General features: G+C 56.1%; 1 protein-coding gene across 2 annotated transcripts in view; it reads left to right on the forward strand.

Annotated features, from left to right (window-relative positions):
- Positions 1 to 13,891, forward strand: part of SYNGAP1 (synaptic Ras GTPase activating protein 1) — a 30,626-nt gene that overhangs the window by 729 nt on the left and 16,006 nt on the right. For both annotated transcript variants that reach the window (XM_055079840.1, XM_055079841.1), the window contains exons 2-5: positions 2,646 to 2,767; positions 4,884 to 4,989; positions 11,248 to 11,339; positions 11,768 to 11,889. In XM_055079840.1, the coding sequence (XP_054935815.1) occupies positions 2,646 to 2,767; positions 4,884 to 4,989; positions 11,248 to 11,339; positions 11,768 to 11,889 (442 nt within the window). The remainder of the gene's footprint in view (positions 1 to 2,645; positions 2,768 to 4,883; positions 4,990 to 11,247; positions 11,340 to 11,767; positions 11,890 to 13,891) is intronic.

The following is a 13,891-nucleotide window of genomic DNA, read 5'->3' on the forward strand; positions in this document are numbered from 1 at the left end:
TGTTGTGGGGGGGGGCAATACAAGTAAGACTGAGTGATGGGAATAGGGGGCGGGTTAGGACCCTGCCCCACACTCTGACCCTCATCAAGGCCCTTGACCATTGAAATGTAATCCCTGGGGTCTTATCCACTTCCTTCACTTCACCACTTTTACCCCCCTCCCCCACCTCCAATCCTTATTTCCATTCCCCCTCCCTCCTCTGGTGTCCATCACCTATATCTTTCCCCCCATATGGTGTCCGTTCCTTATATGAGTCCCCCTTCTGTCCTTCCCCTATATCAGTCCCTTCTCTGGTGTCCATTCTCTTTCTCCCTCACTTCTATCTGGTAGCTCCCTTATATCTCTACCACCTCTTTGCCCCCTCCTTCTTGACCCCCTTGTCCTAGTACTCCTATGAGGTCCACCTCATTTCCTCTGCCCCATGTCCATTTGGGACCTTCTGGTATATTCCCTTGTCCCTAAAGATTTACCGTCATTCCTGTCTCCTTTTCTCTTAGATCCATCCCTGTTATTTCTTCTCTACCCCATCCTCTCTTCCCCACCCCATTCCCCATCTTATCACCACTAGTCTGTGCCTACTCACTTTCCCCTAAGACCCCAGCTCTTATCACCCATTCCTCTATTCTTGGCCCCTCTACTTCCTGGGGTGTTGGAGATTTGGGGAGCAAAGACACAGGTTTTGGTGGTTGGAACAGGACCTACAAGAGATCCCCATCTGAGCTCTGTGGAATTGCTCATCCTAGTAAATCTTTCCCCTTTCTCAACTGTGTTTCTCTGTCTCTTGCATCTGCTTCCCAGAATCATCCTTACTTAAGTCCAGACAATATTTGTGTGTGTGTATTTCCAGAGTTGCTCCTAAGCTAAGTTCCCCATGTCCTTCCCCGCTCCCGGAAGGTGTCCCCTGAAGTCTAACCTGCCTCCCTGTAGCTGCAGCCTGAACCAGTCCCTCCCATAATGATGATATGTATCAACAGATGTCTCCTCTGGGGGTCCTCAGGGTCTGATTGCAATGGGCATGCTTCCTGCAGTATCTGCAGTCCCAGAGCCTGGGTTTTGGTAATCTCTGTATCTAGAGGGTATTGGTTAGAATCTCTGAGGTGGCATTGAGATAGTGAGAGTTTCAAAGTATTGGGGTTTCTAGATACCTGTATTCTGGGGGTTCATCTCTGACTCTGACCTGCAGATTGGGTAAATTTGAAACATGTTTAAGACAGAAAGGGGTTAGATGTTTCAAAACTCCTATTCAGAGCTTTCAGTTGGAATGAAGTTCAAAGACCAGTTCTTTTCCTGCAATATACCCATGATTAATTATCCTGTAATGGTAACAGCATTTTTCTTCCTCTAAACTCTGACTCTGATTCCTTAAGCTTATTTTCTATCACTTTGATGTCACCAATTTGATTTCTGTCTTCTATAGGGCCTGTCCCCTACATCCCTATGATGGTGTGTGGCATTGGGGTTTAAAGGGGAAGCAGTTTGCAGGGATGGGGGCATGGGAAGAAAAACAGCAAAGTTGGGGAAGGGGGACCCTGGGGGGGGTGTCTCTGAGCAGGGGTGACCCTTAGTCTACTGTTCTTCTTTTTTAGAAGTTTTGTCCCCAACCCCAGCTTTAGTCTTGGGAGACCCGCTCTATGTCACATGCCTGGCTCTTCCATTCTTCCCTCCCCTCTTTCTTCCTCAAGCTCCTTACCGAGCCTTGGGGAGGTTCCTAACTTATAGAGTTGGCTCCCATCCTGTCTGTGGAGACGCAGGGTGGGGGGAGGGGTAGCGTAGGGGGACAGTATTGAATCTTCGACGACCTCAGACCTCCGGGCATGGAGTAGGGGAAGACATCAATTCAGTATTCATTCAAACAGTATATTTCCTACCTCACTCCCCATCCCCTCCACTGCCAGATGCCTACAAGACCCATCCTCCCACACACACCCCACCCCCACCCCCCACCCCCGACCACTAGCAGAACCAGATCTTTCCCCAAAGGATGAGCAGGGTTGGGCTAGGGGAGGAGCGGCAGGAGGGGAGGCCCTCTCATGACTGACTCTGGGAACAGGTAAGTTCCCTCACTCCCTCTCTTTTCCAGATGTTTAGCTCTCAGAGTTTCATGACCCAAATGTCCCTACATCCCCATCCTTCTTTCCCACAGCTCTGTAGTCTTCCTCTTACTCTCTTGCAGATGGGTGGTGCCACGTCCAAATCCTTGTCTTCTGCAGCTATCTGGATGCCCTCCCTCTTCCCAGACACTTGCCACCAACCTCCCTGTGTTTTTCTTCTGCCAGTTTTGCTGCACCAACCACCTTTTTATTTTTCTGAAGTGGTTGGAGAGCTCCTTCACCTTTCTCTGCCTCCAGACTTGTACCTTCTCTGTCATGATATAATTCCACTCTCTGAACCACTCCTCTGTATTTCTTCTGCCAAGTCTCCAGAGCCCCCTGTGATGTGATTCCCCTCACCTCTTTTTCCCCAGATAGAGAAGCTTATCTTCTTTTCCTGTAAAGTTACCAGGGGCCTCACCCCCATCTGTGATCTCCTCAAGGCGGGTGGGTTCCCCTTCTGCCCCTTTATGGACTCTCTTGCCATTTTAGACACCTCTGTCTCCCAAATACATAGAGCCTCCCTTACCGTTTCTGTGTGTCTCTGCCCCCTAGATGTACGGGGACCCCCTATGCACCGAACCCAATACGTTCATTCCCCATATGATCGTCCTGGTTGGAACCCTCGGTTCTGCATCATCTCGGGGAACCAGCTTCTCATGCTGGATGAGGACGAGGTGAGCAGGGTGGGAAGGCTGGGAAAAGACCTCTGGGTAGTGTGGGAAAATGTGGAGAGAAGGATGGGGAGAATCCTCATTAGCGAAGGGACGCGAGACACAAAGAAGGCAAAGAGAGAAACACTGGCAAGTGGTGGGAGGAGGGTGGCCACTGAGATTGGGGTTGGGATGTCAGAAGGGGCAGGTGTTCTCTCCCCTTGGCCAGGGGGTCTTTGAGGGCCATGTACAGTGATGGGGAGGAGATATGGTTCTAAAGATTTGTGGGTGCCTCCTGTTTTCACCCTGCTCATATTGTGGGATAGGTTAGGCTAGGAAAGGAAAACTAAGGGGCTTGGAGGAGAGGTAAAGACATGGGGATCACTTTGGAGGGATTGTCTCCAAAGCAATCCTCGGGACCCCCTCCTCTCCCCCCACTCAGTAAGCCCCATCATTGACCACTCCCCGTCCTTTCCCTGGTGTGGGGCAGAGTACAGGATTCAAGAGAGTGGGGTCTCTGAGTGGGGAACTGGGAAGGGACTGCAGGGTACCAGGAGAGATGACAGAGGTCAGTAGGTCTGGGTGTGGTTGGCGGTGAAGATGGGGAAGGCTGAGATCAGGGTTTAGATAGACACTGGGAGGGCTTTCGCTAGGGACATGGGGAAGGAATATAAGGGAAGAGATGCCTGGGGGTGAGGGGAACTGGGAGTATGGGAAGTTGTCTAAAGGAGTAAGAGTGGGATAGGGGCAGGGACTAGCCAGAGTGAAAGATGTGAAATGAACAGCATCCTTGTGGGAGGTGGCGGCCATGCAGGGTGATTAGAGTGTGGGTTCTGATTTTGGAGCTGGGTCAGCAGTGGAGGGTCCGTCAGAGGAAACAAGATGTGAATATGAAGGGTGGATGCCCAGAGGTGTGATTGGGAGTGGGGGTGATTTGGGGACCAGCCTTAGAGAGTGATAGGGCAGCCTGCAGAGGGGTGGTGAGAGATGCGCCCCAAAAGCTGTCAGGGAGGGTGTAGCGAGGCAGGGTTAGAACTGGAGTTGAGGTTAACCAGGGTTTCAAGGGATCTGGGGGGCAAGTGAGTGTGGAGAGATGGCTGGGTAGAGAGCTTCCAAGGCACAGAATCAAGTCCAAGTGTCCAGGGGAAGATACGGTGACTCAAGGGAGAGGTGGTTTGGGGAGTCAAGTTTTAGGCACTGGGGGGCATTTGAGTGATTCACTAGTGGTCACCGGTCTTGACCAAGGGTTTGAGGTCTGTAGGATGAACTGGGGAAACTGGAGACTGTGTGAGGATGAAGAGGGAGGACAGTGGGTGGGGGGATGAAGGCATGACAGAGATGGGGACAGACAGGTCCAGGGGACCAGTGGCCAGAGACTGAAATAGGAAGGGTGCGGAGGGAGGGAGTGGGAAATGACAGAGTGTAGGGCCACTGGGAGCTGGAATTGACTGAGTTGTGGAGCCCGGGTTGGGGACTAGTGGGGTGGGTGGTTCTTGGAGGGGTGGAGAGGGGGAGGTTAGGAAGGAGGTGGCAAGGGCGAGTTGGGGATGAGACTTAGGGAGAGGTGATGGCTAAAGGGAAGTGAGAGGGGCGATGGAAGGAGATGAAGGGTGGGGGGAGGTGACCAAGCCCTCTGTGGGGGTGGGGAGGTTGGGTCCCATTCTGGCCGCAAGCCTGGCCGTGGGAGGGAGACAAGCTGTGGATCCTGATTATAAATGCAGCTTCTGCTACCCCCGTGACAGCCACGGAGGGAGGGAAGGGGGTGAGGGAGGTGGGAGGTTGGGAGGAAAACAGGGAGAATGGAGGAACTGAAGGTCAAGGGGAAAGTGGATTCAGGGAGCAGCGAAGGCCAGAGGGGTTGCGGGAATTCCCTGGAGGGTGTTTCAAAAGAAATGGTGGAAGAAAAGAGGAGGGTGGGACAGGAGGGAATGAGGGAGACAGACTCGGAGGGAGAAGGGAACGAGAAATCGAGAAATCCACTCACCCCGAGACACTTAAAGAGTATAGAGGGGCGGGGGCAGAAGGTGGTCAGGCCTGGTGGAAAGGCAGGCTCATCCTTCCTTGGTGGGGGAGGGAAAGAGGAGGGACGGCCTGGGCCAGCGAGGTCTGACACACACACCTCCCCCCCCGCATCCCCTAGATACACCCCCTTCTGATCCGGGACCGGAGGAGCGAGTCCAGTCGCAACAAACTGCTGAGACGCACAGTCTCCGTGCCGGTGGAGGGGCGGCCCCACGGCGAGCATGGTACGGCGGCCGAGCAGGCTCGAGCAGGCTCTCGTGCCCCGGACAGTCGCGGGGAGAGGGCTGAAGGTGGACAGCGTTGCATGGGAGGGGGAGTCCGGGAACCGAGGGAGCTCTCAGGGGCCGGGAGGAGGCGGAGACAAAGTCTCGAATTCTGCGAGTGGGAACCTGGGCGGAGCAGGCGCCCCTCCTCTGGGATCTGAGCGGGACGGAGGCTGTGGGTGAGAGGCCCCAGCGGTCCTTGCTGTTTCGCTCCCTTTTTCCTCTCCAGCAGCGAAGTTTGACTCTTTCCCCGGTGCTTGCAAAAATAGTCTCCTTAGATCTTTAGCTTCCTGTCCGAGTGTAGTTGCCCCTGCCCCTCCCAGCCCCAGGTCTGGGATCTTGGAAAGAATGACCTAGTTCCTGCCCTGCCCCCAGACCTCAGCCCCACCCCCACGCTCCTGATCCTTCTTCCAGACCTTATGGCCTGTGGACCCTCCCTGTTTTCTTTCCCCTTTTCCCCTCTTCTCATCAGCTGTTCTGTTTTCTGCAATTCTATCACCTTCTTTCTCTTTCCTCCCCGATTTCTTTATTTTCTCTATCCCTCTTGATTCCTCTGCCTCTCCCCTCTGCTCCCGGTGGATCTCCGTCAGACCCCCATCTCATCTTTCTGCCTGTCTGTGGAGCTATGTGCTCAGTCTGTCTCTCCAACTCTCCCTCTCTCCATCTGTCTCTTCCCCTCCCTCCCTCTTTCTACCCCCCCTCCACCCCCCTCTTTAGTCATTTAAAAAAAGATTTTTGTCTTCCTGAGAAGTTCGCTTAAAAGGTTTCCATGGGAACAGTGAGGGGAGATGAAGGCAGAGAACAGAGATCTGCAGCCAAGGTGCAGAGAGACGCCCTCAGCCCCCAGGAAACCCCCTTGTCACTGCCCCCTACCACTCTGTTCCCCTTCCAGGACCAAGGGTCCAGGTCCTTCATCCCCTCAACCCCTTGTGACCCCTTTCTTCCACCAGCTACCCCTCCCCTCAGGGATCCAGGCTTCCAGTTTCTCTTCCTTGGAGAGAACCAGTGGCCTGTCTCCATCCCTTGGCTCCCTTCAGCCCTCTTCTCATAGGCCCAGGCCTTACTGCCCTTGGGGGCCAGCTCTGGGACCCTGGGTGGATGGGTGGCCAGGGGTGTGTGTCATTGTCATGGAAACTTCTGACCATGGGGGTGTGTGGGTAGCACATCTCTGTGAGGCAAAGCCAGGTGGTGGTGGTGGAGTGTGTACAGAGAATGTGTGTGATGTCTGTCACATCTGTGTGTGTGTGAGAGAGAGAGAGGGAGTCAAGTCATGTCCATGTCTGGGAAAGGTTTGTGTACATGTGTGCATACCTGTGTGTCGAGGCCAGAATGGTCACATGCTTGTGGAGCATGTTTATCATATATCCGGTGGTTGGCGTCTCAGTCCACATATTCCCCTCCTTACCCTCAGTCCTCAGGGTCTGGGGTCTCTGGTGTGGGTCTCCTGTGTGTTTAGGGGGAGGGCACCCATGTGTGTTTCGAGTTGGAGGATGGTATGTGGAGGTGTTTGTGTTGGAGGTTCAATAGGGGTTGGGAGGGGGTCCAGGGGTATATATATTTAGGGGGAGGGTTTAGCGAAAGAGTTGATAGCTGGTGAACGTTTGAGGTTCTCAGGTGGACGTGGAATGTGTAAAGGGCATGGAGGATGTGCTGCAGGGAACATAGGAGTCTTCGGGGCCCTGGGGACCTGGGTCTGAGAAGGTCTGTGCAGAGGCTGTGGACTCTCAGCCCAGGAGAGGTCGCCGGACCTTTGAGGGGCATTGGCATCCAGGGCTCCTCCTCTGCTGGGTGGAGCCGCCGCCCCTCGTTCCCTCCGAGGTTTTGATGGGGGGTCCTGCTCAGGAGGATGGTGGGAGGCCCGGTTGGTTTTGGGGGTCCCCTCGTCCCCCTCCCGCGTCTCTCTCGCGCTGTCTCCGGGCGACGGGGCTCGTGACAGAGGCGGCCACGGCAGCAGCGGTCGCCTAGCAACGGCGGCGGGGCCCGGGCAACGGCGGCAGCGGCGGGAGCGGCGGCGGAGGGAGCCGTTCCCGCGGCCGTCACCGCTCGGCCGTCCCGGCCGTCCCGGGCCCCGCCGCCGCCCCCACCGCGCCGGGCGGCGCGAGCCGGGCCGCGCCGCCCCCTCTCCCGCTGCACCCCGCCCCTCCCCCGCGCAGGGGCGGGGCCCCTCCTCCACCGGGGACACCCCCCCTCCGACCCCCCCCGGGGGGCGGTGCGAGGTAAGGGCGGGGCCGGGCGGACGAGGAACGCGCGCGTGGGGGGGCGCCGCGCTCTTGGGGGCGGGGGCGCGTGTGTGCGTGGGCGCCGGGAGGGGGGTGGGGAGGCTGGGGAGTCCGCGGCGGCGGCGGCGGCGGCAGCTGCTCCCTCCGCATGTTCTCGCTGCATCTTCCGAGTGGGGGGAGTTATGGTAACTGGAGGGGGACAGCGGAGGTCGGGGGGTCGGGGACAGGCCTCGTGGGGCCAGGGTCTCGAGCGCGCGGGGGCGGCCGGTGTGGGGTGGTCTTGGAGACCCTCGGTGGAGGTGGCAGCCCGGGTGTCCGCGTGTGTGTCGCTGTCCAGGCTCGTGTCCCCTGTGTGTCGGTGCCATGTGCACACGGGGGCCCAGTTCCTCGTGCACACATGTGCAGCCAGCAGTTTTCAAGTCTGTCCTGTCGTATCCTGCCTCTGCCGGCTTCCTGCCTAGGGGGCTGCTGGGCTGACCACTGGCTTGTGGGGCAGCTTTTGGCCATACTGGTACCTGTCACCTCTGACCCTGAGAATGCATGTTCCTTGCTGGGGCTCACCTCCTGTCAGCCTCCTGTGTGTGGGGATGTGTGGCTGCATGAGAAGGATTTTCTGTGTCCCTGGTGGCAAGTGTGTGTCTTTGCATGTGTGTTCCATCATTGGCCTGGGTATCTGTGTCAATCCCAGCATGGGTGTCCAGGGCGTGTCTGGATGTGGGTGGTGTGCAAGTGGGGGGAGAGAGTAAGTGTGTGAGCGTGTTCCTTGGAATCCTACCATGTATGAAACACCTTTGGGCTAGCAGGTGTGAGCCCCTGCTCAGTTAGGGAGTGGGGACAGAAAAGCTGAAAAGGGAAAGAGCGGGGTAAAGAGGAAAAGTGGGGAGTTGGGGGGAGAGGAGGAATGAGAGAGGCTTGCAGAGGAGAGAGAGCCTGGGAGAGAGAATAGCTGGAGAATAGCTGGGAAGGTGGGAGATAGTGGAATCAGATTTAGAAGAGAGAGGAGAAGAGGTTTTAAGATGGGGAACTGGTTGGAGACAGCGGAGAAGGGCCCTGGAAGCTGGGGAGACAGCTTGTGGGGCAGAGAGTCAGGCCTTCGGTAAAGTGATTTCAGAGGAGAAAGGGCAAGACGGGGTTGGGATTTGTGTAGGCCGTGTAGGATCAGGCTTGGTTGGATCAGGGAAGGCCATCATAGAGGCTGGCTTACAGTGAGGCCTGGCACAGCAGGAACTGCTGTTAGATGTTCCTGTTCCCAGCACAGAGTTTGCCCCTCAGTTCTCTGCTCTCTGTCCAACTCTGTTCCTCCACCTGCTTTGGCAGCCTCCCTTTGTGGCTCCCCTTGAGAGCTGCCATCTGGGTGTGACAGGGAAGAAAGGCCAAAGGGAAGGTTAGGCATTTGGGGGATTGGAGGGCAGGGGGAGATTCTGTGGGTGATGGCAAGATTAGAGAGGTTGGAGAGGCGGGAGTCTAAGCCCTCACTGTGTGTGTGTGTGTGTGTGTGTGTGTGCAATTGTGTGTATACAGGGTGTGTACATGTGTGGGTGTGTGCACAATGCCTGTGTTACGGGTCTGTGTAGGTGGCTGTTATGCGTGTGCATGCGTATATACATGGTGCAGGGATGGGACATGGAGACCCAGGATCGTGGTGTATGCTTATCAGGTTTGCTCTGTGTGTGGACATGGGTGTGTGCCTGTTTTCTGCACATGTCACTGCATGCAGCACTAATAACAGGATGTCCTGTGATTCTGTCACTCCACCCCTTTTCCCTCTGTGTTTCTGCTCTTTTTTTCACTGTGGCAGTGAGGGTCTTTGTAAATGTATGTGTATGTGGCCTCCATGTACTTCTGACTTATGTGTGAGTACTTGGATCTTAGTGCTTGGTTGTATGTATAGGGTTGTGTTACTTCAAGAACCAAGCAAACCAATTAGCAAATCCGTTCTTCTTCTGTTAATTCTTTAGTTCCAAAATGTAATTTTAGTGGATTTGAAGTTAGAGTTTATGCCTTTATTACAGGAGCTTGCAAATGAAAATAGTGGCTGAGCTACATTCCATGGTATGAGACAGGCAGCTAGACCTGAGAAAGGCAAAGACTAGGAAGGAGATATTCTAAACCCTTAGATGCATGGTTGAGTGTGTTACAGAAGGGTAATTAACACGTTTGCTCCTTGGTCTGTTTGTATTCTGGTAGCAACCACGGATTCATGTGTTGGAGTCTGGGAAGGGCTGGGGGAGAAGAAGGGGTTGTCCTGAGACAGTGGTTGTGGTTGTACTTCTCATGTGAATGAAGGATGTTTGTGCTTTGGGGATACGGGGATACCTTGATGTGGTCAGGATCATGGTATACTCAAACATGTGTTTTAGAGGTTAAAGTGGTTTCCCCTGTGTGGGGGCCCTGTGTGTGTCTCTGGGTTAAATGTCCCCTTCTGTAACGTGCTGCCCACATGACTGCCCGAGGGACTCGGGCCCCACATCCACACTAGCAGCTCTCGTGTGAGTGTCTGGGTCCAAGTATGTACTCCCCTGTTTCAGTGCTCACATATGTCTAAGCATGTATCCTGTGGGGTATATGGGCCCCAGGGTCTCAGAATGTGGACCCGTGGCACCCCCTATTCTCACAGTTGCCTGTATGTCTCATAAGCACCTAGATCCCTTTTTATTTTTTGTATCATGGGTCTTATGTGCATGTACCCCCCACAGCTCGGTGTATGTTTTTGTGCTTTACACATGTGTTCCTGAGAGACTGACAAGGGTTCCTGTGTCATGGGAGCCACATTTTTGTGTGCACATCTCCTAACACCCAGGTTTTAGAGGCCTAGGGAAGCTGGAGACTGATTCTAGAGCAATTTGCAGGCGATTTGCAATTCAGGAAGCCGACAGTGAACATGTAGCTGTGGCCCTCCCTTGTTTTGGAAACTAGAGGGTTAACAGGCAGCTCTTCCGGTCCACCCCCCCTCCAGCATGTAGCTTCTTGTTGCCATGGAGATGGTAGCCCCGCCCCTGATGCAGCACCTGCCCCCCCATTGGCTGCAGTGGTGACTGTGGGGCTGAGGGGGGAGCCCAGGCCTGGGCAGCCATTCTGGAGCTGGAGCCCGAGCTTGGCATCCCCCCACTTTCATTCTCCTCTAGCCACTTGGCCCCTCTAAATTCCCTGGCAGCAGACCCTTAGCTTTCCTCCTCCCAGCTGCCACCCTTCTTGACTCTGAGCAGTCTGAGCTTCATCGGCATTCATCTCCCCTCCTCCTCCTCTCCCTGCCCTCACTTGGGAGTCCCCCGAGTCCCCACTGGCCATTTTCCCCACTCCCTGCCCATTCCCCTGCATTCTTCTCTTTTCCCCTTCCCCCCTTCACTTCTGAGTCCCTGCCACTGCAGTGCACGTGGGACCAGCCCCTTCTCCCCTCCCCCCCACCCCTTCCTTGAATTTTCTGTCCCCAGGCTTTTTCCGCTTCCACTCCTCACAGGTCCCTTCCAAGACTTCCCCCTCCACTCCAGGGAGGGGGTCATGAGAGGTAGCTCTGGCCCTCCAGACAGACAGGGGTTCCAGGAGTGGGGGCCAGGTGGAAGATGTGCCCAGCTGAGGGAGGAGGAAGGCCTGCCTCTGGTCAATGACCTTTAACCCGACTTCCCCCACCAGCTCGCCCCTTCCTGGGGGGGTGGGCACCAAGGACCTAGGTTCTGTGGATCTTCGGTGTCCTTTATTCCTGGAGTTTTACTGACCCTCTCAGCCATGCCCCTTTGCTGACTGCCAGGCCCAGCCCCAGTCATGGGCCTAAGGCCTCCCACCCCGTCCCCCTCCGGGGGCTCCGGCTCGGGTTCCTTGCCCCCTCCTTCCCGCCGCCAGCTTCTCAGCCGCCGCTGCTCTTCCTGCTGCTTTCCGGGGGGTAGGTGAGGCTGGAGCTAAGGGGCAGAGGGAGGTGGGTGAGTGTGCTGGGGCCAGGGGTGGAAACCTGGGCTAATGGCGACCCCCTCCCCAACTTCCCTTCCGGCCCTTTTCTCCCCTCCAGAATACCATTTGGGTCGCTCGAGGAGGAAGAGCGTCCCAGGGGGGAAGCAGTACAGCATGGAGGCCGCCCCCGCTGCACCCTTTCGGCCCTCGGTGAGTGAAGGCGCTCCTGCCAGATGTGGCTCAGCTGGGTCCCCTCCCCTCCAGCCCCAGCTGGAGCCTGAGGATTATGAGAAAGGGGGAAGGAGGGGAGAGAGAGAAAGAGAATATGTGTGTGTGTGCCCCCACCTCTTTGGTTTCCCCCTTCTTGGCTCTGCCCCCCTGCTTCTCAGACCAGCCCTCCCACCTTTTCCAGGCTGGGTTGTGTGTGTGTGTGTGTGTGTGTTTGTGTGTACACTCGCATCCGTGAGAGCACAGGAAGACAAACTGGTAGCAGGGCTCCTATCCCTCTTTCCTCGCCTCTAGAGATTTCCCTTTTCCCCCCATCCCACCTTCATCCAGGGACTCTACCAGCTGAGCGGTGAGGAGGTAGAACTGACCCTACCCCAAACCACACCTATCCCCATTTCTCCCCCACCCAGCAAGGCTTCCTGAGCCGGAGGCTAAAAAGCTCCATCAAACGTACGAAGTCACAACCCAAACTTGACCGGACCAGCAGCTTTCGCCAGATCCTGCCTCGCTTCCGAAGTGCTGACCATGACCGGTACAGGGCCTGGAGTGGCGGGCTAGAGCGGGGTGGGATGAGTTGGATGCAGTGTAGGGGCCTCCAGAGTGAGGTTGGAGGGGTGGGGGTTCTCAGAATGTAGAGCTTGGCGGCTTCAGATTGATTGAGAGGTGTGGTGGGGCAGGGGTCAGAACAGAGGAGCAGCAGGAGAGGGGCGGGGTGCAGGGTGCCCAGAGAGGGTGAGCAGCGGGGCAGGAAAGGGGGTGAAGGTGAAGCCAAGGAGGGATGGACTCTTCTGCCCGTCGGAAGGATGGGCTCCAGCCCAGGATGGAAGGAGCTGTACAGAAGGACAGAGAAGGAGTGACAGAGCCTGGGAGGAGCATTTAAGGAATCCAGGGAAGGGGCGGTGGGCTGGGTAGGAGGGGAGAGTGTGATCCAGGTAGAGGGTATGAGGGAAGGGTGGCAGGGTGGGGTGGGGCTGACAGGTATTATGGAGGAGAGAAGGTGCAGCGTAGAGCGTGACAGAGAAGGGGAGGTGGCACGGGTATGCAGGTCAACAGACTGGGGAGGGGAGGTTGGAGGGTTAATCCATGGACTGAAGCCTGAGGAACAAGCCCGCAGAGAAGTCCAGAGGGCACTGTCTCCGAGGCTGGGCTTGAAGGAAATCTTGTTTGCTCCTGTGGTCTGCTCTTTGGGGTCCCTCTTCGGGTTTCCCCCTCACCCAGTCCTCCCCCCTGCCCCAGGGAGAACCCTGTCCTTCCTTTCCCCCCATGTCTGGCCGCCCCCGGATGGGGCAGGTAGGGGAGGTTGGGATAGGTGAGTCACACCTTCCCCTCCCCCCTCCCATGTCACCGGAGCTGGATTTGGGGAGGGGGGGGTGTGAGGGCCTGGTATTCCTGGCCGCGGGGGCGGGGGGCCGGGGGAGCGTCGTGCTGACGGCAACAGAGCCCAAGATGACGGGGCTGCTATAAATAGCTCCATGGAGGCTCCCACACCCGAGCTCCCCCTCCCGCTTCCCTACTGCTCTCTACTCTTCATCCCCTAGCCGGCTGCGAGCAAACTGTCCTGTGGTCTTGGCCTCCACTCCCCTCAGTGCCTTTCACCTCTGCCCTTCTGCAATGATTTTCCCAAGTTCGTCCCCCACCCCCCATCCCCCACCTCTGTTGCCACATCCAGCTCTCCAGTGGCCTCTCCTCATCTTCTCCCATCCTGTCTTTCTGCACACACCTTTCCCTCCTCCTTTTCTCCTTCTCGCCCTATCTGTTCTTCCCCAGTCCCCATTTTCAGTCCCTTATCTCCATTGTCACTCTTCTGCCCAAAATCCTTCTTCTATTTCTTATGATTTTCCCTCACTCTTTCCCCCGATTCTGCTAAAACTTGTCCTCTTAGCTCGTTGGATTTATTAAGTGCTTTTTAGGCACTACCTGTGTGCCAAGGCCCAAACCAACATCTTTGAACTTCTGCTTCTTTCTTTTTAAAATTTATTTATTTTATTTATTTATTTTTGGCTGTACTGGGTCCCCGTTGCAGTGCGCGGGCTTTCTCTAGTTGCGGAGAGTGGGGGCTGCTCTTCATTGCGGTGTGCCGGCTTCTCATTGCGGTGGCTTCTCTTGTTGCGGAGCACAGGCTCTAGAGCGCAGGCTCAGTAGTTGTGGCACATGGGCTCAGTAGTTGTGGCTCACGGGCTCTAGAGCGCAGGCTCAGTAGTTGTGGCACACGGGCTTAGTTGCTCCGCAGCATGTGGGATCTCCCCGGACCAGGGCTCGAACCTGTGTCCCCTGCATTGGCAGGCGGATTCTTAACCACTGTGCCACCAGGGAAGCCCCTGTACTTCTGGTTCTTTACTCCCACCTTTTTCCTCTATATTGAAGCTGTGGTTTTGGAGGGGGAGGTGTCACATAGAAGTTCCACCTAGAAGTGTCCAAGGCCCACCTGTTCTTTTTTTTTTTTTCCATGGTCCCTTTCTGGGTTGAGATATTTCTAGGTGTCCCCAGTCCTCACAACCCCTTAGGTGGTGGACTGAGGGGAGGGGATTTCTTAA

This window comes from Physeter macrocephalus, chromosome 18, assembly GCF_002837175.3.
Source record: "Physeter macrocephalus isolate SW-GA chromosome 18, ASM283717v5, whole genome shotgun sequence".
Classification (NCBI taxonomy): Eukaryota; Metazoa; Chordata; class Mammalia; order Artiodactyla; family Physeteridae; genus Physeter; species Physeter macrocephalus.